The sequence below is a fragment of the Coregonus clupeaformis genome, chromosome 19 (genome assembly GCF_020615455.1).
Source record: "Coregonus clupeaformis isolate EN_2021a chromosome 19, ASM2061545v1, whole genome shotgun sequence".
Taxonomy (NCBI): domain Eukaryota; kingdom Metazoa; phylum Chordata; class Actinopteri; order Salmoniformes; family Salmonidae; genus Coregonus; species Coregonus clupeaformis.
Window position 1 is genome coordinate 44,711,455 of NC_059210.1, and position 24,736 is coordinate 44,736,190.

Consider the following 24,736-nt stretch of genomic DNA (forward strand, 5'->3'; position numbering starts at 1 on the left):
GGCATTGATGCTATGGACTGGCTCGCCCATTCCACAGACCTGAATCCAATTGAGCACATCTGGGACATCATGTCTCGCTCCATCCACCAACGCCACGTTGCACCACAGACTGTCCAGGAGTTGGCGGATGCTTTAGTCCAGGTCTGGGAGGAGATCCCTAAGGAGACCATCCGCCACCTCATCAGGAGCATGCCCAGGCGTTGTAGGGAGGTCATACAGGCACGTGGAGGCCACACACACTACTGAGCATAATTTTGACTTGTTTTAAGGACATTACATCAAAGTTGGATCAGCCTGTAGTGTGGTTTTCCACTTTAATTTTGAGGGTGACTCCAAATCCAGACCTCCATGGGTTGATACATTTGATTTCCATTGATAATTTTTCTGTGATTGTGTTGTCAGCACATTCAACTATGTAAAGAATAAAGTATTTAATAAGATTATTTCATTCATTCAGATTTAGGATGTGTTGTTTAAGTGTTCCCTTTATTTTTTTGAGCAGTGTGTATATATATATATATATATATATTAGTTTTTTTCCCTCGTTTTATTTTATTGTATTTTTTTTGTTATTTTATAGTTATTTTTATTTATTTATTTCTCAATTTGTAATCCTTTTTTCCCCAAGCACCATGGTCTTGTAGCAGATGCGAGCTTCAACTGGAAGCCAGTGGAGTGTGTGGATGGAGCGGGGTGACGTGAGAGAACTTGGGAAGGTTGAACACCAGACGGGCTGCAGCTCTGTTGGACATTCCTGCAGTCAGCATGCCAATTGCACGCTCCCTCAACTTGAGACATCTGTGGCATTGTTTGACCAAAACTGCACATTTTAGAGTGGCCTTTTGTTGTCCCCAGCACAAGGTGCACCTGTTTAAGGATCATGCTGTTTAATCAGTTTATTGATATGCCATACCTGTCAGGTGGATGGATTATCTTGGCAAAGGAGAAATGCTCACTAACAGGGATGTAAACACATTTGTGCACAAAATTTGAGCAAAATAAGATTTTTGTGCGTATGGAACATTTCTGGGATCTTTTATTTCAGGTCTTGAAACATGGGACCAACACTTTGCATGTTGCGTTTATATTTTTGTTCAGTATAGATATTAGCCTGGTAGTCTAAGGGATAGGATTAATATGGGATTTGCATGGTTGTCGAGGCGTTCCGGCTCACACAAGCAAAGGCCTGTCAAGGGTACTTACTTACTTCCTATGGTTTTTGAGGAATGCCAGCTATCTGTGATGAAGCGATGTGATTGGTGAAGTGTTGTTCTCTCATCCTATCAGGGATGGGGAGTGGGGGCAGCGTTGGAAAAGAGGCAGGGCCTCTGAAGACCCTCCTCAGACAGCAGGCCCAATCAGCATTGGAGCAGAGGGTACGCACACACACCGCACACACCATACCGCATTTAGCTGTGTGAATGGGTAATTGTGAAGAGTGTGTGAGGGTGAAGTATGATTATGTAAGATTGAATAATGTTCCCTTTCTCCATCCTCTTGACCACTTCTTTCTCTCAGGGAGCCTCATCCTCTGGTATATTTGTAAACACCAGGGTATGTCTCTCACCCACACACACACACACCCACACACACACACACACACACACACACACACACACACACACACTCACTCACTGTTCTGGATGCCTCTATTAAACCTCTCTTTCCTGTCTGGGTTCTGCTCAGAGATTCTACTCTTGAGTTGGACTGTTTCTCAAAAGTCTACAGCAACTTCCTCTTCTCCATCTGCACTGATCTGTTAACACAGGACAGGTAGAAGCAACATGGAGGATACCTACTAGCGATATGCTTTTACCTGTTCAGTTCTGTCATTTGTCACCAGTGCAGATAGAGGAGAGAAGAAAGGTAGATTGTTGAGATGCAGCCTTAGTCCCCCCGATCGATAGTAACAAGCACGCTCCACTCCGTTACCATGGCAATATCACTATTACTCAGGTTAGGAAATTGCTGGTCTAGACCAGTATGCTGTAGCAGTTCCTCATATCCATAACATTGGCATGTCTGAAACACACAGCCTCACTCTGCATGGGGGATTGCCGTCCCACTCACTACCCCATCATCTGGATGACACCTGTCCTGGATCACACATTTTACACACTGGGTTGACTACAGACTGTCACAGCAGGAGGCTGACTCTCTGTTACACAATGAGATGTTCAATTAAACTCTGCATTGTATTACTGGTATGCTGTTATTGTATAAACTGTATATCAGGGTTATTCAAATCCAGACCTCGAGATCAGTAGTCCTGTTGGTTTGCATCCTTCCCCCTCTAATCAGGGACTGATTCAGACCTTGGTGATAATCAATCAATTGAACTAACTAGCAGGGAGAAAAGCCAACCAGCAGTACTGCAGACCTCCAGGCCTTGACTTGAGGCCTGTTGTATACTCTCTGCCTGCCTGTCCTCTGTCTAGTTGTGTATCTGAGGTAGAAGAGAAGAACCAACACTAACTCATTTAGCAGATTACTCCGCTGCTGCTACTAAATGAATTAAATATGTTAGTACTTCTTTCAGTCAGTGTGGGTTTTTCTCTTCTATCTTATGCCCTTACAACCCTGCACCATATTGTATGATGAAGATGGGGTTGAGCGCGCCAATCCTTCATTCTACTGTCACGGAGACAGGTTTGACCCCTAACCAGACTTTTTCTGACCCTGTGTATTTTCAGGAGTTCCCCTTCTTCACGTTGACCTGTTTTCCCCCCGGCTTCCTGGTTCACATCGGGGGAGTGGTCAGCGCCCGCTCGGTCAAGCTGCTTGACCGCATACACAACCCTGGTGAGTTCCCCAGAACCGCACGGTCCCAGCTATAGGAGAACACGGCAACGTGTGTTACAGGTTGTATTCCATGTTGCAGTGTAGCTTGTGTTTCCAGGCAAGTTAGATTATGATTATGACATGACAGGTCTCTCTTGTAAAAGTGATGTTTAAACTCAATGGGATCATCTGTATTAGGGATCAGTAAAGGGCTAGAGGGGTGTCACACATAGTGGGATCAGTGTGTTAGTCTGCTAGAGTTTATAACTATTAGCGAGGTAGCTATATCATTGATCCCATTCTGTGTGTGCTAGCACCAATGATTTATATACATCATTGGCCCATTATCCCCTTGGTGGCAGTATGTGCCTGTGCCCCGATTCTACACCCTTCTCCCCAAGTGTGTACTACTTCTGCCGAAGGGTGGAGAATGGGAATAGCCGACAGCCCATGGTTACAGCAGGTGAATCCTTCTAAAGTTGCTTCCTAAGGCCTGTCCCACCATGTTCCAGAGAGAGAGAGGGAGGTTCACACTAGGCCCTCAGCCCTATCCTGCCCTGTAGGGAACTGCTAACCCCTAGCAACTGGGAAATGAAAGGGGATACCTAGTCAGTTACACAACTGAATGCATTCAACCAAAATGTGTCTAATGCATTTAACCCAACCCCTCTGAATCAGAGAGGTGCGGGGGCTGCCTTACTCGACGTCCATGTCGTCGGTGCCCAGGGAGCAGTTGTTGTTCGGGGTTAACTGCCTTGTTCAAAGGCAGAACTGCATATTTTGTTCACCTTGCCGGCTCGGGGATTCGAACCAGCGACCTTTCGGTTACTGGCCCGACGCCCGGGGTCGCTGATATTGGGTCAGATTATATGTTTTCATCCTCCTAATGGTTAAGGTTAGGATTAGGGGTGGGTTAATCTGATCCTAGATCTGTGGTTATGGGGGACTCCTACCTGGATCTGCTAGATGTGTGTGTGATAGTTGTGTGTGTGTGTGTGTGGTATGTGTGTAGTAGCTTCCTCTCTGTGCTGTGTGTGTTGTTTGCTGCCCCCTGGTATTGAGGTTTGTTAGTGCATGGCTGTGGTGTGCTGTGGCTTGGCTGTGTCATGTGTTGGTCTTTTGGGCTGTAGGAGGCTCTGGCCTGATGTGGTCTGTACTCCAAAGCCTTAAGGTGGCTACAAGCTTCACTCCGTCGATGGACGTGCATGCATGTGCAAGGGGGCGGCGGCAGGTTTTTGGGGGGTAGCAATCACTTTTGTCCACATAGACGTTGCGTTCCACCCAGAGAGGAAGTCCACCTTGTATATCCACTATGGGGCTTGGATAGCCAGAGTAGCTTACCAAACAAGAGGGTCCGTGGCTATGGAAGGCCGTTTGGGTCTTTGCGTGTCAATAACACTGTTTGACGTGTCAAATAACACTATCTGAATCACATAAGCTTGTTGACCAATCAGGACCTGAATATGACTGCACGTCACATAATAATTTAACACGTTCATTAATTTTTTACGTAGTTATTACATATTGATTACACTATCACTCGTGTTTCGTATGTCACAACGATTTATCGAGACGTATACATGCCCTTCCCCAAACAAAAAAGCTAGCTAGCTGATGAATGCAAACCAATGTTCTTCTCCAAAAACATAGCAGAACGACATCTGTTTAAGTAGCTATAGTTAGCTAGCTAACTCTCTAGCTAGGTGTCATCTAAAATACCCCTAATTTATCAAACTGTTTTTATTTGATTAATAGTGGTCGGACCCACCTATGTGAAGCTAGCCACAATAAGGATTAGCCACAATAGTGGAATTTGCGGTTAGCCTTCAAAATAAAAGTCTGTCATTGACTGTGATGCAAATTAATACAAATAGTGGAATTATGCCATAATTGAATAGATCATGCTAAACGAGGTTGGAATGTTATATAAATTCAACAAAAGACAATTTGTTAATTTGACAAAAATCTGTTGAAATCACACTGTATGTATTATACTTTAGAATTGCATTGGGGGCATACTTATTTCACTGTACAGCCTTACCTATGGATTATAGATCAATGACATGGGGTATCAGTCTACTCAGTGACACCCAGAGAACATTAGCGCTTATTGCGGGACTCTGAAACCACTGTGAATTGAGCCACATGTATTGTACCAGTCAACCTACTATGTGTATTGAACACTATTCCAGAGGAAAAACAATACAATGTGGATGTTTTGGTGTCTGATAACTCTGAGGAGGATGCTGGGGAAAAAAGTACTTGGGTGAAGTAGACTGATACCCCATATCATTGATCCCCAATCCTTAGATAGGGCTGTACAGTGCAATATGAATGTCAGTACGCACAATAGGCTGACTTGGGAGGTGATTTCACACAGTCACAGTCCTGCGATAAGAGCTACAATGCTAATATTTGCGTAATAGATGAAGCTTACTGGCTGCTTATAACGTTAGCTTTGGTCAACAGGGTTAAGTAGCTGGCTAGCTAGATATTTTCATGAACTGAAGTTCAATTTCAATAGGTGAACAACAAGTGGCTACCTAGCTAATACTTACTCACATGGATTCCTAAATCATTGCTAAGAATATTGAAAATGACTGCAGTTTCTACTGGTCATTGTTTTCAGGCTAGTTGCATTGGTGCTAGCGAGGTACCAAGCTAAAGCTAGCTAGCTAGCTAGCTAGCTACCCCAGAAGTTGCTAATAACATCTGTATCAAAGGTATTTGCAAACATTTTTGATCCTGCTCGTTTGATCAAATGCTCACATAGATGTTTTCCCATTCGGTCAAACAATTAATTCCTTATTACCAACGCGGTATTGTAAACACATCGCTCGTGGTCGGAGTGTGCTTGTTTGCAGACTTTTTTTAGTACAGCTTTGACAGTGCTACTAATTGTAGTGGTGGCGTTTGGCTTGCACATGCAAATTCAGCACACACAGCATTCTATAATAGGATTGTATTATTTGACATGTCAAATTAAAAGCTTATTTGACGCTTCAAATAGTGTTATTTAACATGTATCTTTTTTGACATGGAAAGACCCAAACAGCGTTCCATACGTGGCACTCTCTGACTTTAGCTAGTAGGGTTGGGCGGTATCCAGATTTTCATAACTGTCATACCGTTTCTGTAAATTTTTTGGGGGACGCACAAAACTATTTAGGCAACAGGGATCTTGATCCAGGAGGGGATTGAATGTCTCTGCTGTAACCAAGAAGCTTCTTCTTGACATCTAGCCGTTTAGCTAGCAAGTTAGCAAACCAAATGCATAGCTGCAGCACTGAGCAGGATATCATTTAATAATAATATTATTTAAAAAATAAATAAACGGTATTGAAAGTCATACCGTCTGTATTTTGAAATACCCCGGTATACGGTACAAACTGTATATTGCCCAAGCCTAGTAGCTAGTGACGACATTTGAACTTTCTGATCCGGTGTTATATGCCTTTTGTTTACACAAATATTAGCTAGCTAAATGTCTGGCTAGTCTGGTGTTCTATGCTTTTTCAACGCTACTTTTTAGCCACAGATGCAGAAGCAAACATGTCTCTCATGAATTGCAATTGCTAGAGCTTGAACAGCAAGAGTTTAAACTGCTCTTACTACTCAGGAGGAGAGAAAAAAACGACTGAGAAAATGGCAAGAAGTTCATCCACTGAACACAGCAAGAGTGGACAATGGAGAATACATGTATCTTGTCTAACCTATGCGAAGCATTGACGAGGAAAGACATGTTCAATACTTTCGGATGTCGGTTGCCAGATTTGACGACTTGCTTCAGCAGCGCTGGAATTATCAATTTTGTGCAGGAGCTGTCGACGGAAAACATATTCGGATCCAAGCTCCGTAAAACTCGGGCAGCGAGTACTACTACTACAACAACTACAAGGGCTTTTTTCTTATTGGTCCTGATAGCAGTCTGCGACGCAAAGTACCGCTTCACCATGATTGACGTGGGCTCATATGGTCGGGAGGGAGATGCGGGAATCTTCTCACAAAGCAAGTTCGGCTCCCAATTCCGGCTCCCTACTCATTGCAGGCCAGCTGCCGCTACCAAGGCCAGAGTGCTTGCCGGGGGCCAAACACTGAGCCCATATGTCTTTGTGGGAGACGAGGCATTCCCCTCTGATGGTAAACCTGATGCGACCATATCTAGGTAAGACGCGCTAAATACATGTGACTATACATAAGGGCTGACCCCATTTAGTCGACTGGTCGATTGTTTGGTCGATAGGCTGTTGGTTGACCGATATTTCTTTAGTCGAGCAGTAGCAAAACATTTATAAAAATAATAATCATGGTGTAGAAGACACCTGTCTGATTCGCGCCTGTCTGAGTGGACTGATCCATTGTGGAGGCTGTTGGGATGGCACAGTCCATCAGTCTTAAGACATGTGCTACTGAAATTGTATATGGTTATATTATGTAAGAATGGTGCAACACAAATAAAAATGATATTATTTTATAACAATTGCTCTTTCTCCCGCATTGGATAGTGGTTGGTGTCCGCGGTTCTGCAAAACGTCGGTGGTGGCTATTGAATTGGCGCATTTTCCAAGACCATGTTGCTTTGTCCATAAAATCAAAGTTAACCAGCATATTGGTGTTGAGAACAATGCGGCGGAGGCAGCAGCAGAGTTAGAAGACGAGAAAATGTCGTAGAAATATTTGACTCAAAAGTAGTCAACTCAAAAATATTTTTCAAGAGACTGGAACTTGTGAATCCAAAAATTAGACTTTTATTATTTGCATAACAAAGCCGAGCTTGCTCCATGGAACAACTGCTTGCCCTGAACCGGAGCGCTCCTTTTATATAGACACAAATGCAAGTCACACTGATACAACATACATAGTCACTCCTCTCTATGTGAATGAATAACATATTTCAGTATCACATGTTGGCTACTCACGGGGGCTACTTGCGCTTCTCTAAATGGGGCCTCTGTATCTTATTAGTGGCGTGACTCAAAAAATAATGTACATACGTACGTTAAAGAACAATCACACTCTGTATTGACTATATTCACTATCCAGACATATATCTGAAGTACAAAGTATCAATCATGTTCATTCTGTTTTACCTTTATCATTTCATAACACATTATAAAACATATCAATTAATACTTAAACATGGTTTAAACATGTCATCCATAACCCATTCTCAACCACATACATTTAAGCGTTTATCATTTACCATCCTCCCTGGCCCTTGAGATTATGTGCATGTGGCTATGTGTCAGGTCATAAGCACAAACAAATGATAACACTAGTTCCATTGTTACTCCAATCTCCACACAGCCATCACGAGGAGTTGTATCTCCATCACATGTCATTGACATACCCAGACCAGCTGCAGGGAGTTATGAAAAACACATAAATGTCTCTGCTCTGTATTAACCCTTCAACTGGTTCTCAATCCATAAACATTTAAGACATATAGGTGTTTAATTCTACCATATATTCCCCCCTGTTGGGACTCTATAAGTCCCAACCAATAAAACAAAAGTTAACATAAAATGAGTGTAAGCATGTGCATATACTTATTCTTAGCCTTGCCATCTGTGGTTACATTTTTATAAGAATATATATTCAAACCAATGTATCTTCCTCATTGTCTGACCCATCCTGATGAGGACAAGGAGCCCAGTCGGGTACTGGGTACAATTCCGGAAGGTTTCCCTCTAAGCTAACCTCCAATTGTTGCTGTTGAGCTTTGTAACCATGACAGGCCCATCCACCCCCAGGGACAACACCATACAGACATTCAGGATTCCCAAATGGGCAGTCCATTGGTCCTCCTTTAATAATACAGGGCTTTCCATATTAATTAACATACTGTCCTGGATCTCCCTGAACAGGGTGTATTTCTTTGGTTGACTTATTAACAATTGTCTGTACAGTCATTTGCTTTACTGTGGTTTGGATCAAAAGTGATTTCAACAAAGGCAATACACAACAAAAGACTATTCCCATTACTACAAGTGTTATGCCTGTCATGATTGCCATTTTTGTAAACATTGCTCCCCACTTTCCCAAAGTTAAGTCCATCCAATCCCAAGTGTGAGCATCATACCCAGCATTGTCCTTAACCTCTTTTCGTAGTCCTTTGAGCTTAGTCATTGCTTCAGTGAATGAACCATCCGGAGCAGTATTATTGGGGATAAAAGTACAACATTCATCTCCAAACATAACACAAACTCCACCTTTTTCCGCTAATAGCCAGTTTAGAGCCTGCCTATTCTGCCATGCCATTCTACTGGTAGCCTGTACTTGCTCTCCTAGAGCTGATAATGCAGAGTCTGTGTAATAAGGTGTAATACACCTTTGTTGATTATAATAAATATAATTGATCCATTCTAGGTTTTGTTGGTTGAAATCCAGACAAGTATTGATTCAAATCCTGCTTTAATTTAATCTCTTGCCTTATATTCATTTGGAATTCCTCTGGGTTGACCTATTGCATCTAAATATACATTGGGGTCATGTTCCTATGATCTTTTTACCTTTTTATTTTTATTCCGTGCATCCCTATTTGTTGTTTTGTCTACCTCCCACTCTGATATAACCACCTCCTGAAGCATTTGTACTCTAGCACATACTCCCTTCCATCCTTTAGGCAAAGTAGCTCTAATCTTTTGTTCTCCACATACCCAAAATAAATCTGCCACTGCCACCGATTGATCCTCATAAGGAAAAATCTATGGCATTGCCAGTGTTTGCTTCTCACATTCCCCAGGGTCACCCGGGCCTCCATTTGTAGCTATTACCCCAGTACTTGATCCTGCTGCCTGATAAACTGCTCTGTGGGGGGTATCTGCATTCCAGAACTGTCACGATCGAGGTAAGGAGTAGACCAAGGCGCAGCGTGATGAACGAACATACTTTAATTAGTTAAAGTGTAAACACAATACAAAACATGAAACGACTCGTGAAGTCCACGGTATCAATGACCGAAACACGGAACAAAAACCCACAAACACAAAGGGAAAACATACAGTTTAAATATGGCTCCCAATCAGAGACAACCAGCCAACAGCTGACACTCGTTGCCTCTGATTGGGAGTCACTCAGGCAAAACATAGAATTCAACAAACTAGAACCCCCAACATAGAAATAAACACATAGAATGAACACACCCTGGCTCAACAAATAGAGTCCCAGAGCCAGGGTGTGACAGTACCCCCACCTAAAGGCGCGGACTGCGACCGCGCCTCAACTAAACAAAACAGGGGAGGGCTGGGCGGGCATACCTCCTCGGCGGCGGTTCTGGCTCCGGCCTTGACCACCACCCTCCAATACACCCCCCATAGCGCCCCTGGTCCAGTCTGGCCCCGCCGGCAGGAGCCGAACTGGACTTAGCAGGAGCGGTTAGCTTCAGCTCCATCGTGGAGCAGTTGACCGGTACCTTACCAGGCACCGGTGACCCAGGAACGGGCCGTGCCGGGCTGACGAAGCGCACCACTGACTTGGTGCGAGTGGCAGGAACAGGCCGGACCGTACTGGGAACACACACCACTGGCCCTACGTGGGGATCAGGAACAGGCCGGACCGGACTGGCAACACACGCCAGTACCTCTCGCCGTGCCTCTACATCCTCCTTCCCCCTGGTGACCAGTGACTCCCGTAACCTGGCGGCCTCCTGCTGCCCCGTCGTCCACGGCGTTAGCCCCCCCCTAAAAAATTTATGGGCTTCACTCCTACCCGTGGGCAAGGCCTCCATCCCTCTTGCCAGACTCGCACTCATCTCCTCCCAAGTCCATCCTCTCTCCTCGTCACGCTGCTTGATCCAGTCGAGGTGGGTTTTTCTGTCACGATCGAGGTAAGGAGTAGACCAAGGCGCAGCGTGATGAACGAACATACTTTAATTAGTTAAAGTGTAAACACAATACAAAACAAGAAACGACTCGTGAAGTCCACGGTATCAATGACCGAAACACGGAACAAAAACCCACAAACACAAAGGGAAAACATACAGTTTAAATATGGCTCCCAATCAGAGACAACCAGCCAACAGCTGACACTCGTTGCCTCTGATTGGGAGTCACTCAGGCAAAACATAGAATTCAACAAACTAGAACCCCCAACATAGAAATAAACACATAGAATGAACACACCCTGGCTCAACAAATAGAGTCCCAGAGCCAGGGTGTGACAGTACCCCCACCTAAAGGCGCGGACTGCGACCGCGCCTCAACTAAACAAAACAGGGGAGGGCTGGGCGGGCATACCTCCTCGGTGGCGGTTCTGGCTCCGGCCTTGACCACCACCCTCCAATACACCCCCCATAGCGCCCCTGGTCCAGTCTGGCCCCGCCGGCAGGAGCCGAACTGGACTTAGCAGGAGCGGTTAGCTTCAGCTCCATCGTGGAGCAGTTGACCGGTACCTTACCAGGCACCGGTGACCCAGGCACGGGTTGTGCTGGACTGACGACGCGCACCCCTGCCTTGGTGCGTGGAGGAGGAACGGGCCTTACCAGGCTGACGACGCGCACCCCTGGCTTGGTGCGTGGAGTAGGAACGGGCCGGACCGGGCTGACGAAGCGCACCCCTGGCTTGGTGCGTGGAGTAGGAACGGGCCGGACCGGGCTGACGATGCGCACCCCTGGCTTGGTGCGTGGAGTAGGAACGGGCCGGACCGGGCTGACGATGCGCACCCCTGGCTTGGTACGTGGAGTAGGAACAGGCCGGACTGGGCTGACGAAACGCACCACTGACTTGGTGCGGGGAGCAGGAATGGGCCGGACCGGGCTGACGACGCGCACCACCGACTTGGTGCGGGGAGCAGGAACGGGCCGTGCCGGGCTGACGAAGCGCACCACTGACTTGGTGCGAGTGGCAGGAACAGGCCGGACCGTACTGGGAACACACACCACTGGCCCTACGTGGGGATCAGGAACAGGCCGGACCGGACTGGCAACACACGCCAGTACCTCTCGCCGTGCCTCTACATCCTCCTTCCCCCTGGTGACCAGTGACTCCCGTAACCTGGCGGCCTCCTGCTGCCCCGTCGTCCACGGCGTTAGCCCCCCCCTAAAAAATGTATGGGCTTCACTCCTACCCGTGGCCAAGGCCTCCATCCCTCTTGCCAGACTCGCACTCATCTCCTCCCAAGTCCATCCTCTCTCCTCGTCACGCTGCTTGATCCAGTCGAGGTGGGTTTTTCTGTCACGATCGAGGTAAGGAGTAGACCAAGGCGCAGCGTGATGAACGAACATACTTTAATTAGTTAAAGTGTAAACACAATACAAAACAAGAAACGACTCGTGAAGTCCACGGTATCAATGACCGAAACACGGAACAAAAACCCACAAACACAAAGGGAAAACATACAGTTTAAATATGGCTCCCAATCAGAGACAACCAGCCAACAGCTGACACTCGTTGCCTCTGATTGGGAGTCACTCAGGCAAAACATAGAATTCAACAAACTAGAACCCCCAACATAGAAATAAACACATAGAATGAACACACCCTGGCTCAACAAATAGAGTCCCAGAGCCAGGGTGTGACAAGAACATATATTTATTTAGGTGCCATGTGGTCTCACACTTCCCCTTAAATTTTCCCAAATCGTGCTCCCCATCCGTTCTATGCACTCTTCCCCCAGGCTGGACAATGGGGTTGACTCTAAGTCTGGCCTTAGTCGAGTAAATGTCAATGAATCTGCTACACAGTCATGTGCTTGCCCCTCAAACTCCAAGGGGATTCTTTCAGCTGGGTTTACTGTACTGCATTGTTTAATGGAAACATCTGGATAGGTCAATAGAGTCATGTATTCTAAAGTTCTAGCATTGGTAAGGACAAACTTCCCTTGCTCTATTAGTTCCACTATTTTATGATCTGTATGTATTGTTACCGGGTATCCCATAGTAATTGTGGACGCTTTGTCATATGCATATTGTAATGCAGCTAGACCTTGATAACAGGGTGGATATCCCTGGGCAACAGAATCTAGTTTAGAACTATAATACGCAATAGGTTGTTTTCGTCTTCCACTACATGTCTCTTGCATAAGTACCGCTGTTGCATACCTATCACATCTGTTTGCCACATACAACAAGAATGGTTTTGTGTAATCTGGGGCTGCTAGAGCCGGAGCTGACTGCATTTCCTTCTTCATTGTTTCAAACGCAGTCAATGCATCACTGTTCCATTCCAGGCTTGCTCTGAGGTCTAGTTGTCCTGCTTCTTTCATGATTTCTCGCAGAGGAGCAGTTTTAATCGCATACTCCTCTATCCAGTCTGAGCTGAATCCAGTCATCCCTAAGAACGTCATCATCTGAGCAACAGTTTGAGGGAGTGGTGCCTTGCTGATTCCTTCCAGTTGTCCTGGTGCTATCGCCTTTGTTCCATGTGCAATTGTTCTTCCTAGATATTCAATTTAAGATTGGCAATACTGAAGTTTCGTTTTTGACACCTTGTGTCCTCCTTCTGCCAGTCGCTTTAAAACCTTCATAGAATCAGCATGAAATTGTTCCAAGGAGGGGGCGCAGATCAACAGATCATCCACATACTGGATCAATGTTCCTTCAAGTATTAGATCTTCTAGGTCTGTTCTTAACACCTGATTAAACACATGAGGAGAATGCTTAAATCCCTGTGGCGTCCGAGTATATGTGTATTGCTTACCTTTGTAGGGAAATGCAAACAAGTGTCTGCACTCTTCCGCCGGGGGCACACTAAAAAAGGCTCTACATAAGTCAATCACTGTAAAGTACTTGGCTTCTGGGGGAACATTGGTGAGTAGCGTATGAGGGTTTGGAACATCAGCAGGCCAATCTTGTACTATGTCATTTATGGCCCTTAAGTCATGTACCAGCCTCCACTTTTTCCCCATCTGCTTTAAGAACCGGCAACAAAGGTGTGTTACAACAACTTTGCGTTTCTGTCAGTACTCCTGCTTTTATCAGTCCCTCAATTGTGGCACTGATGCCCTCTACTGCTTCAGGTTTCATATGGTATTGAGCCCTCCAAGGGGGCTTAACATCTGGCTTTATTTTGACAAACACAGGACTTGCTGATTTTGCCAATCCAACATCTGTATCATGTTGTGACCATACCTCATGAGGTATGTTTTTCTCCATTTCCTGTTTTTGCTGGTTCTCTAATTCTGTTGCTTCCCCTAGCTGTGTTAGCTGTTGGGATGTAACTTCCACTTCCCTTGGATCTCCAGTCATTATTGTGGTATGGTGTATCTTGATGAAGGCTTTATCTTTTGAATGATAAATCAATGGGTTTTCTGTCTTGTTCCATTGAATTGTTTTTGCTCGCTTCATCATGGGGCCCAAATCCTTTGCCTCCATTCCCTTGTTCACCAGCAAGGTAATGTGTGGGGTAGCTTTAGAAATATTGTACTATTTTGACACAAAGTCTGAGCCATCCATGTCCGTCACCTCCATTGCTGCTCCTTGTTTTCCTATAATTATGTACTGAGACATTATAGGTACTGATTTCCCATTTGCATTTAACAACCATAGTTGCTCTAAAAGATCATCACGATAGGGATCATATTGCATGGTGCAGTGAAATTCTGACTTTCCTCTTTCTGCTTCTGGTATCTGAGCCTGAATAAACCTACCCCATTTCCTGTCTCAATATCCCCTAACCAATAGACATTTGCTGTATCCTGTTTCATTACCATTTTGCATAGGGCATCTCTTCCCAATAGATTGACAGGGGTGTGTTCTGATACAAGTATAGGAAGGGTTGCGGATTTGTCATCCGCTATCAGGTGAACTGGAGCTGTCATTGGAATTAACTGCGTTTGTCCCGTGAATCCTATAGTTTTGGCATATTTGCCAGACATGGGGAGGTGTGAGGCATAATTTGGACTTACACAGGTGTAAGTGGCTCCAGTGTCAACCATCATGGGTGTGCCTCTGTTCTCTATTTGAACCTGCAACATAGGTTCTTGATCAGCTCGTGTAGTTAGTACTGGAAACTGGCCCTCCCCGGTAGGATTCTCTGGGCACCCCTAGTACCCCTGATTGGGCCCTGCCCATGGATTCACAGGACCTTGGATTTGTTGCTGATTTTGTTGCCAGCCGTCTGCTTGCTTCCAATTATTTTGGTTTTTGTTCCCCTGTTGTTGCCAGGGGTTTATGGGGCAGTTTCGTCTGGTATGCCCTGGCTGCTGGCATCCCCAGCAAATTCCAGGTGGCCCTTGTGGGCCCCGATTTCCTCCTTTCTGATTATTTTGCTGAAATCTTTGCTGTTTATTGTTATTATTCCATTGCCGGGGTTGTTGTGCATACACATTCACTACTGGTGCTGTGGGTTGTACTTGGGCCTGTGGCGCGGGAGGCAGATATGGCCCTCCTGGAGTGACTGCAGCCATCATTCCTGTTTCATTCGCAGGTGCTGTTACTGGGGCCTGGATTTTCAGTTCTTCCAATAGGAGTTGAGTCAGTTTCCTCTGAATGTCTCTCCCCTGCTCCATAAGTCTCTGTTCATCCTTTCTGTGTTTTTCTACTGCATGTATCACATGGTCACAGAATTCTTTGTGTGTCTTTGAGGTTAGTCCCACCACATCCTCCAGCCTGCTTCTCACTGATTGGGGCATGGCCTCTATTATTGAGTTTCGGAATAGAGTTGTCATCAGTGGGTCCCCTTCTGGATCTCGTTCTGTTTCCAGTCTCCATCGTTTCATCTGTTCATGTAGATAGGCAGCTGGATTCTCAGTTTCTCCCAGTGTCCCCCCTTTCAGTGACTTGGGGTCAATTCTCGCCTGGTATTCCAGTCTTAGTGCTTGCCAGACTTCAGGGCGGTGTGAATCAAAGTCCATCCCATCTCCTTGTGGGTCACTCACTTCTCTCCTCAGGTCACTGTTCCCCAGTACATCCTCCATTTTTGCCTTTCCAACCACCCTTGCCAACAATGCCTTCAGATCCCCCACAGCCAGCAGTTTCCCCATGGTTTGTTCCTCAAAAATCCTTATCCATTTTCCTGCCCCATCATGCAAATATGGCAGACGGGCAACCAATCCTTCCAAGTCCTGTGATCCCCACGGAACATAGTGAGCCTGGGTACCTTTTATTAGAATTGGATATTGTCCCTTGTATTTTTCAGGTCTTCTCAATGTTCTCCTATTCCTCAATCTTTCTTCCCTTACACCTTGATTGCAATCTCCTCATATTTCAGCTGCTGCTCCTTCTTCCTCCTCTAGCTCTCTGCCTGTACGCTGTCTTACCTCACTTTGCTTCCTCTCTTTTTCTTCCTTGTCTCTCAACATTCTCCTCATCCTGTCCATTTCTTTCTCTATTAGTTTGTTTGTTGCTTCAATATCTGCCATTTCTTAATCTGAGTGTTCTCCATCATCTCTCTTCGTCATTTTCATTCTTCCCAATGCTTCCCTCAGCTCTCCATAGCAGTCCAATCTGTTTGGCTTGATTTCTGCCCTTCGCTTGATTCCTTCTGTTTTCTTTGAGTCTTTTTCCATCCTTTGGGAGGATGTAAACAAAGGTCTTTCTTCTTCCATTTCTATTTCTCCTTTTATTGATATTACTCTGGACACCTGGGGATATTGTCCACCAACATATGGTGGGGGTCTCACAGACCAATCTGCTTTCTTTTTGTTTGTTTTCTCATCTTTTCTCAACATGTTTCTGGCTTCTCACATGTTCTTTAGCAATCCTTCTCCTTCCATTTTGAACATGTTGAGTACTTATTTTTCTCTTTCTCTTTTGGCGCTTCTCTTCTTTCCTGTGTATTTTGCTTTATAGTTCTTTATCAGTGTTTCCATTTCCTCACACACCGTGACATCAAATGTTCCTCCTTCTGGCCATTTGGTGGCCATTTTCCTGGTGCGTTTCTCCCATTTTACAGATGTTTTCGCTATTTCTTCCTTGCCTAAGGGATACCTAGCACTCAGTATTTCTACCGCCGTTTTATTCATATTTATGGCCTATATTTTTAACTTCCTTTTTAATCTGTTTTAGTATTCGTCCTATTTATTTATTTCTCCTTCTTAGTTCTTTTTATATTAGTATTCGCTTTTATTGTTAAACTATTTGTGCTTCTTTGATTATTGTTTGGTCAGAACTTATTTATTATGAATGGGCATTTGACAGTCTTTTTATATAATAATATCTTCTGATGTCCACTTCCTTTTGTTTGGACACCTCATAAATCTCCCCCTTGCTAGTGTTTTATCTTAGCTTTAAATCACTCAGCTATATATTTTTATGTAATAATAAAATAATGTCTTCTGATGTCCACTTTTCCTTTGTGTGGACACCTCATAAATCTTCCCCTTGCTAGTGTTTTATCTTAGCTTTAAATCACTCAGCTACAGTGGGGGAAAAGTATTTAGTCAGCCACCAATTATGCAAGTTCTCCCACTTAAAAAGATGAGAGAGGCCTGTAATTTTCATCATAGGTACACGTCAACTATGACAGACAAATTGAGATTTTTTTTTCTCCAGAAAATCACATTGTAGGATTTTTAATGAATTTATTTGCAAATTATGGTGGAAAATAAGTATTTGGTCACCTACAAACAAGCAAGATTTCTGGCTCTCACAGACCTGTAACTTCTTCTTTAAGAGGCTCCTCTGTCCTCCACTCGTTATCTGTATTAATGGCACCTGTTTGAACTTGTTGTCAGTATAAAAGACACCTGTCCACAACCTCAAACAGTCACACTCCAAACTCCACTATGGCCAAGACCAAAGAGCTGTCAAAGGACACCAGAAACAAAATTGTAGACCTGCACCAGGCTGGGAAGACTGAATCTGCAATAGGTAAGCAGCTTGGTTTGAAGAAATCAACTGTGGGAGCAATTATTAGGAAATGGAAGACATACAAGACCACTGATAATCTCCCTCGATTTGGGGCTCCACGCAAGATCTCACCCCGTGGGGTCAAAATGATCACAAGAACGGTGAGCAAAAATCCCAGAACCACACGGGGGGACCTAGTGAATAACCTGCAGAGAGCTGGGACCAAAGTAACAAAGCCTACCATCAGTAACACACTACGCCGCCAGGGACTCAAATCCTGCAGTGCCAGACGTGTCCTCCTGCTTAAGCCAGTACATGTCCAGGCCCGTCTGAAGTTTGCTAGAGTGCATTTGGATGATCCAGAAGAGGATTGGGAGAATGTCATATGGTCAGATGAAACCAAAATATAACTTTTTGGTAAAAACTCAACTCGTCGTGTTTGGAGGACAAAGAATGCTGAGTTGCATCCAAAGAACACCATGCCTACTGTGAAGCATGGGGGTGGAAACATCATGCTTTGGGGCTGTTTTTCTGCAAAGGGACCAGGACGACTGATCCGTGTAAAGGAAAGAATGAATGGGGCCATGTATGGTGAGATTTTGAGTGAAAACCTCCTTCCATCAGCAAGGGCATTGAAGATGAAACGTGGCTGGGTCTTTCAGCATGACAATGATCCCAAACACACCGCCCGGGCAACGAAGGAGTGGCTTCGTAAGAAGCATTTCAAGGTCCTGGAGTGGCCTAGCCAGTCTCCAGATCTCAACCCCATAGAAAATCTTTGGAGGGAGTTGAAAGTCCGTGTTGCCCAGCGACAGCCCCAAAACATCACTGCTCTAGAGGAGGTCTGCATGGAGGAATGGGCCAAAATACCAGCAACAGTGTGTGAAAACCTTTGGAAGACTTACAGAAAACGTTTGACCTGTGTCATTGCCAACAAAGGGTATATAACAAAGTATTGAGAAACTTTTGTTATTGACCAAATACTTATTTTCCACCATAATTTGCAAATAAATTCATAAAAAATCCTACAATGTGATTTTCTGGATTTTTTTTCTCATTTTGTCTGTCATAGTTGACGTGTACCTATGATGAAAATTACAAGCCTCTCTCATCTTTTTAAGTGGGAGAACTTGCACAATTGGTGGCTGACTAAATACTTTTTTTCCCCACTGTATATTTTTTATGTAATAATAAAATGTCTTCTGATGTCCACTTTTCCTTTGTGTGGACACCTCATAAATCTTCCCCTTGCTAGTGTTTTATCTTAGCTTTAAATCACTCAGCCATATGTGTGTTCCTACCCCTATGAGCATCCACACACCATTCACTCTTTCTCTCCTGGTGTGAGACCGGGTGTGTCCTTCCTACCAGGTTACACTTAAGTAACGGTCCAGGAAAGGTGCGTCAACCCTTCCCCACCAAGGACAGAGATTTTCACACTCACTTGCACTCTCACTCTTTCACGCACTTTTCTAAGTTACCTGTAAACTTAACCCCCTCTTGATACACTTCCTCGACACAAGAAAACAGTTTTATACAGGATTTATATTTATTTAGCCCCCTAGGTGATACACTTCCTCGACACACCTGGACTTCTACCTATCCTACGCTTTCCTAAGCGACCTGTAAATTCTGCCCTTCTTCTCTGATTCCCTTCCTCGACACAGAGAAAAAGCGATATTTATACAGGATTTTGCCTACCTAAGCAGTCCTAAAAAACGATTCACTTCCCCGACACGTTTTAAAGCGGTATTCGTAGGAATGTCTAACATGTTATTATCTAATCGCTCAACCAGATGGACAGCTGCCCGTGCCGAAATGACCCAGACAAAGTGATCAGCAAGATGAATCAAATGAATCGACCGAATCGAACAGACGCATCAGATGAGCAGCCGAGTGACCCCGATGATCGAATGCACGAATTGAACAATCGAATCAAACAGATCGATCAGACTGTCCAGATGAGCAACCTGAATGAGACAGATGAATCATCCAACTTGACCACAACCAATCAAATCACAATGGATTAAACAGAATGACCAGCAGGACGAACAATTGAATCAAATGACTTGAACAAACGGTTCAGATGAACAACCGAGTGACATCGACGAGTACAAGACGCGTCAAACCGTCGGTTTAGTCAAACAGATGCATTCATACTGACCAAATGATCAACTCAAACGAGACAGATAACCACCCCACTCAACCACAATGGCTGACTCGCACCAACCCAAGCAGACCATCCACCTACCAAGCAGATCTACTTAAACTATTTTCTACTTATTGCAACCCTCGAGGCTTTTCATAATTTAACATGCATTTTAAATCCAAAAGCTCCCAGTCTCTAATTTTCTGGTTCTTAAATTTGGAGAGACCTACTTGGTTTTCTGCAGCTGAGGCCGTGCCCCGGATCGAACCACACAAACTTTATACTATATAAGTAAGAACTTGTCTTACCTTTTTTTTTTTTAAGTGTCCGCTTTTGTTTGTATGGTCCGTCCAAGCCGTTTCACAACTGCAGATGTACACCGTCTCTGGCCCCTGTTGTCAACTCCTGGCAAAGCTCGCCAAATATGTCGTAGAAATATTTGACTCAAAAGTAGTCAACTCAAAAATATTTCTCAAGAGACTGGAACTTGTGAATCCAAAAATTTGACTTTTATTATTTGCATAACAAAGCCGAGCTTGCTCCTTGGAACAACTGCTTGCCCTGAACCGGAGCGCTCCTTTTATACAGACACAAATGCATAGTCACACTGATACAACATACATAGTCACTCCTCTCTATGTGAATGAATAACATATTTCAGTATCACATGTTGGCTACTCACGGGTGCTACTTGCGCTTCTCTAAATGGGGCCTCTGTATCTTAGTGGCGTGACTCAAAAAAGTATGTACATACGTACGTTAAAGAACAATCACACTCTGTATTGACTATATTCACTATCCAGACATATATCTGAAGTACAAAGTATCAATCATGTTCATTCTGTTTTACCTTTATCATTTCATAACACATTATAAAACATATCAATTAATACTTAAACATGGTTTAAACATGTCATCCATAACCCATTCTCAACCACATACATTTAAGCGTTTATCATTTACCATCCTCCCTGGCCCTTGAGATTATGTGCATGTGGCTATGTGTCAGGTCATAAGCACAAACAAATGATAACACTAGTTCCATTGTTACTCCAATCTCCACACAGCCATCACGAGGAGTTGTATCTCCATCACATGTCATTGACATACCCAGACCAGCTGCAGGGAGTTATGAAAAACACATAAATGTCTCTGCTCTGTATTAACCCTTCAACTGGTTCTCAATCCATAAACATTTAAGACATATAGGTGTTTAATTCTACCATAAAAACAGCCCTTGCCTTAAGTGTCTATGAAAAGTGAGGAGAGAGGAAACCCCAACTTAATTAGGTCTATAATCAATAGCCTAACTGTTAAATGTGCTTTTTTTCGTTAGGCCCTCTGGTATTATTTATAATTTATTTAGTATTTACACTGTTCCAAACTGTCAGATAAATTGTATTTATAATAATAACCCTCCTTTTTCCTTGATTTACATTTACACTTTAGTCATTTAGCAGACGCTCTTATCCAGAGCGACTTACAGGAGCAATTAGGGTTAAGTGCCTTGCTCAAGGGCACATCGACAGATTTTTCACCTAGTCAGCTCGGGGATTAGAACCAGCGACCTTTCGGTTACTGGCACAACGCTCTTAACCACTAAGCTACCTGCCGCTCCTTCTTATTGTTATTATTACTATTATTATTATTATTATTATTTTGATCATCATTATAATAATAAGTAATGTCATTATCATTAGTAGGCTTAGTATAGCGTCCTTGTATAACCACCATCGAGCTGTAGGCCTAAGAGCACATCCTGTTTAGTCTTAATACCGTAACTTACTTAGGCCTATATTTCAATACTTATATAGGCTACTGTATCAATCAATAATGTATTAGTTAATGTCATCACACAGCATATGAGTCATTCATGATGTGAAATGCAATAAAGCATTTTAGTTTTAAAATAAAATAACAAAGCAACCATTGAATAATTAGCTTAAACAATAAATAGGCCTAAACCGTTCCTTTTCTGAAATATTCTGACCTAGTGAAATATATAGTGCATTCGGAAAGTAGTCAGACCCCTTCACTTTTTCCACATTTTGTTACGTTACAGCCTTATTCTAAAATGGGCTGTAATTAAACTCTGGAGAGATTATTGCAAATGTATAAAAAAAAAAAAGATCACTTTTACATAAATATTGAGACCCCTTTACTCAGTACTTTGTTGAAACACCTTTGGCAGCGATTACAGCCTTGAATATTCTTGGGTATGACGCTACAAGCTTGGCACACCTGTATTTGGAGAGTTTGTCCCATTCTTCTCTGCAGATCCCCTCAAGCTCTGTCAGGTTGAATGGGGAGCGTCGCTGCACAGCCATTTTCAGGTCTCTCCAGAGATGTTCGATTGGGTTCAAGTCTGGGCTCTGGCTGGGCCACTCAAGGACATTCAGACTTGTCCCAAAGCCACTCCTGCATTGTCTTAGCTGTGTGCTTAGGGTCGTTGTCCTGTTGGAAGGTGAACCTTCGCCCCAGTCTGAGGTCCTGAGCGCTCTGGAGCAGGTTTTCATCAAGGATCTCTCTCTGTACTTTGCTCCGTTCATCTTTCCCTCGATCCTGACTAGTCTCCCAGTCCCTGCTGCTGAAAAACATCCCAACGGCATGATGCTGCCCCCACCATACTTTACTGTAGGGAAGGTGCCAGGTTTCCTCCAGACGTGACGCTTGGCATTCAGGCCAAAGAGCTCAATCTTAGTTTAATCAGACCAGAGCTCCAAGCGGGCTGTCATGTACCTTTTACTGAGGAGTGGCTTGCGTCTGGCCACTCTACCGTAAAGGCCTGATTTGTTGAGTGCTGCAGAGATGGTTGTCCTTCTAGAAGGTTCTCCCATCTCCACAGAGGAACTCTGGAGCTCTCTGAGTGACCATCGGGTTCTTGGTCACCTCCCTGACCAAGGCCCTTCTCCCCCGATTGCTCAGTTTGGCCGGGCGGCCAGCTTTAGGAAGAGTCTTGGTGGTTCCAAACTTCTTCCATTTAAGAATGATGGAGGCCACTGTGTTCATGGGGACCTTCAATGCTGCAGAATGTTTTTGGTACCCTTCCCCAGGTCTATGCCTCGACGCAATCCTGTCTCGGAACTCAACAGACAATTCCTTCATCCTCATGGCTTGGTTTTTGCTCTGACATGCACTGTCAACTGTGGGACCTTATATAGACAGGTGTGTGCCTTTCCAAATAATGTCCAATCAATAATGTCCAATACATTTTAGTCATTTACACTTACAGTTAGTGAGTGCATACATTTTTTTTTTTTTTTTTTTTTCATACTAGAATAATAGAAGGAACTATGAATTCTGCTCTGTATCAGAGAATTCTACAAGAGAATGTCAGGCCATCTGTCTGTGAGTTGAAGCTGAGCGGGGCTGGGTCATGCAGCAAGACAATAATCCAAAACACACAATCAAGTCTACATGAAAATGGCTAAAAAGCAACACATTTGAAGTTTTGGAATGTCCTAGTCAAAGACATGCGCTGAATACAAATTCATTACTTAAAAATCATACAATGTGATTTTCTGGATTTTTGTTTTAGATTCCGTCTCTCACAGTTGAAGTGTACCTATGATAAAAATTACAGACCTCTACATGCTTTGTAAGTAGGAACACCTGCAAAATCGGCAGTGTATCAAATACTTGTTCTCCCCACTGTATATTCTGGACTCTGACATTGCTCCCTCTGATATTTCTTAATTTTTTAAACTTTTTGGATTATGTGCATATTGTTTAGTAATATATTTTTTGCTAGGTATTATTACTGCACTGTTGGAGCTATAAAAATAAGCATTTTGCTGCACCTGCAAATCTGTGTACGCGATGAATAAACTTTGATTTTGACTGTACAAAAGGAGACCGCTGCATGACAACAGTATGTACCGTATCTGGCATATTGGTGTCTGTCTGACGTTGTTTCACTCAATCACAAAGCTAATCCAGTTGTCAGACAATTGGTGGGACACACACACAGGCAGCAGCCCTACTCCTTGTTTCGTTCACCTTTTTCAGATTGCGAACATACCGGTCCCGAATCTTTCTCCATGTTTCTTTTATATCAGTATCAGTGTTCAAATTTCGGGATATCTCCCACCAGCTGTTGTCTTTTGCGTGTTTGTCCGATACAACTGCATCGATGGGTTGTTGTAGAGGTTATCATACTCTTGTAAAGGAAGCTTGCAAGTAGAATAGCAAGTAGTAGCAAGGAAGTAACAGTACGTCCATCTCTTCCGTGTTTATACCAGATGGGATACCGGAAAATATGTGATGTAGACACAGGGGCATGACTTCCAATGCAAAACTCTCTCAATACTCCCCCTGAAGTCTTCGCTAGTAATGATATGGCGTGTCCCACTTTCCAGGTAGCAAAAAACTGCGTTGAATGCCGTACCGTATTACAAGAACATGCCGTTTTTGTGATAGAAAATGACATTGCAACACTGCACTACGCTCCGTAGGGTCCATCTCTGTAGGGTATAAATAGCCCTTTACTAGAGATGGTTTAGATGGACCCACTGTAATCAATGATACTACATCGGCTGCAGAAGCATCTCATCAGCGAGCACACACTTCTGAAGCGTATTTTCTACACTTCAAGTATATTTGAAGCGACTCTGCGTTTCTGAAAAGTTCACATGTTTCTGTTGTAACAGGAAAATGTGACTCTTGCCTGATACTTTCGGAGTTAGGATATGAGCCTTTTAGGGCCTTGTTTGTCTGAGTACTAGTGTTGCACGGTATACCGAAACTTCTGTACTTTTTTGATACTAGATCAAGAAAAACGGTTTGATACTAGAATTTCTGTTCCTTTTGGTACTTTGTCAAATGTGTCTCATGGATCAAGCCTGTCTATTATTGGCGATTTTTTGTTAACTACTCTGTCTCATGCAAGGGTGGACAACATAACAAACCAATTATATGAGTCATGCATGCTGTAGAATGAAACGCCTATACGTCTATGGATTAAGAAGCATTAAAGGGTTAAAACATGAAATGGCTGTTATTTTTACTAAATAGGGTTTGGTCACGCCACTATTGTTTCCAAAAACTGAGTAATAACAGGAGGAGAAGTCAGATTACGC

The 24,736-nt window shown here is 43.8% G+C and overlaps 1 protein-coding gene across 12 annotated transcripts in view; it reads left to right on the forward strand.

Annotated features, from left to right (window-relative positions):
- Window positions 1-24,736, forward strand: part of c2cd5 (C2 calcium dependent domain containing 5) — an 82,733-nt gene that overhangs the window by 13,131 nt on the left and 44,866 nt on the right. For 8 of the 12 annotated variants that reach the window (XM_041837573.2, XM_041837575.2, XM_041837574.2 and 5 more), the window contains exons 9-11: window positions 1,288-1,376; window positions 1,519-1,554; window positions 2,694-2,802. In XM_041837573.2, coding sequence (XP_041693507.1) covers window positions 1,288-1,376; window positions 1,519-1,554; window positions 2,694-2,802 — 234 coding nt within the window. The remainder of the gene's footprint in view (window positions 1-1,287; window positions 1,377-1,518; window positions 1,555-2,693; window positions 2,803-24,736) is intronic. The other 4 variants (XM_041837581.2, XM_041837584.2, XM_041837577.2 and 1 more) reach the window with 1 other exon arrangement.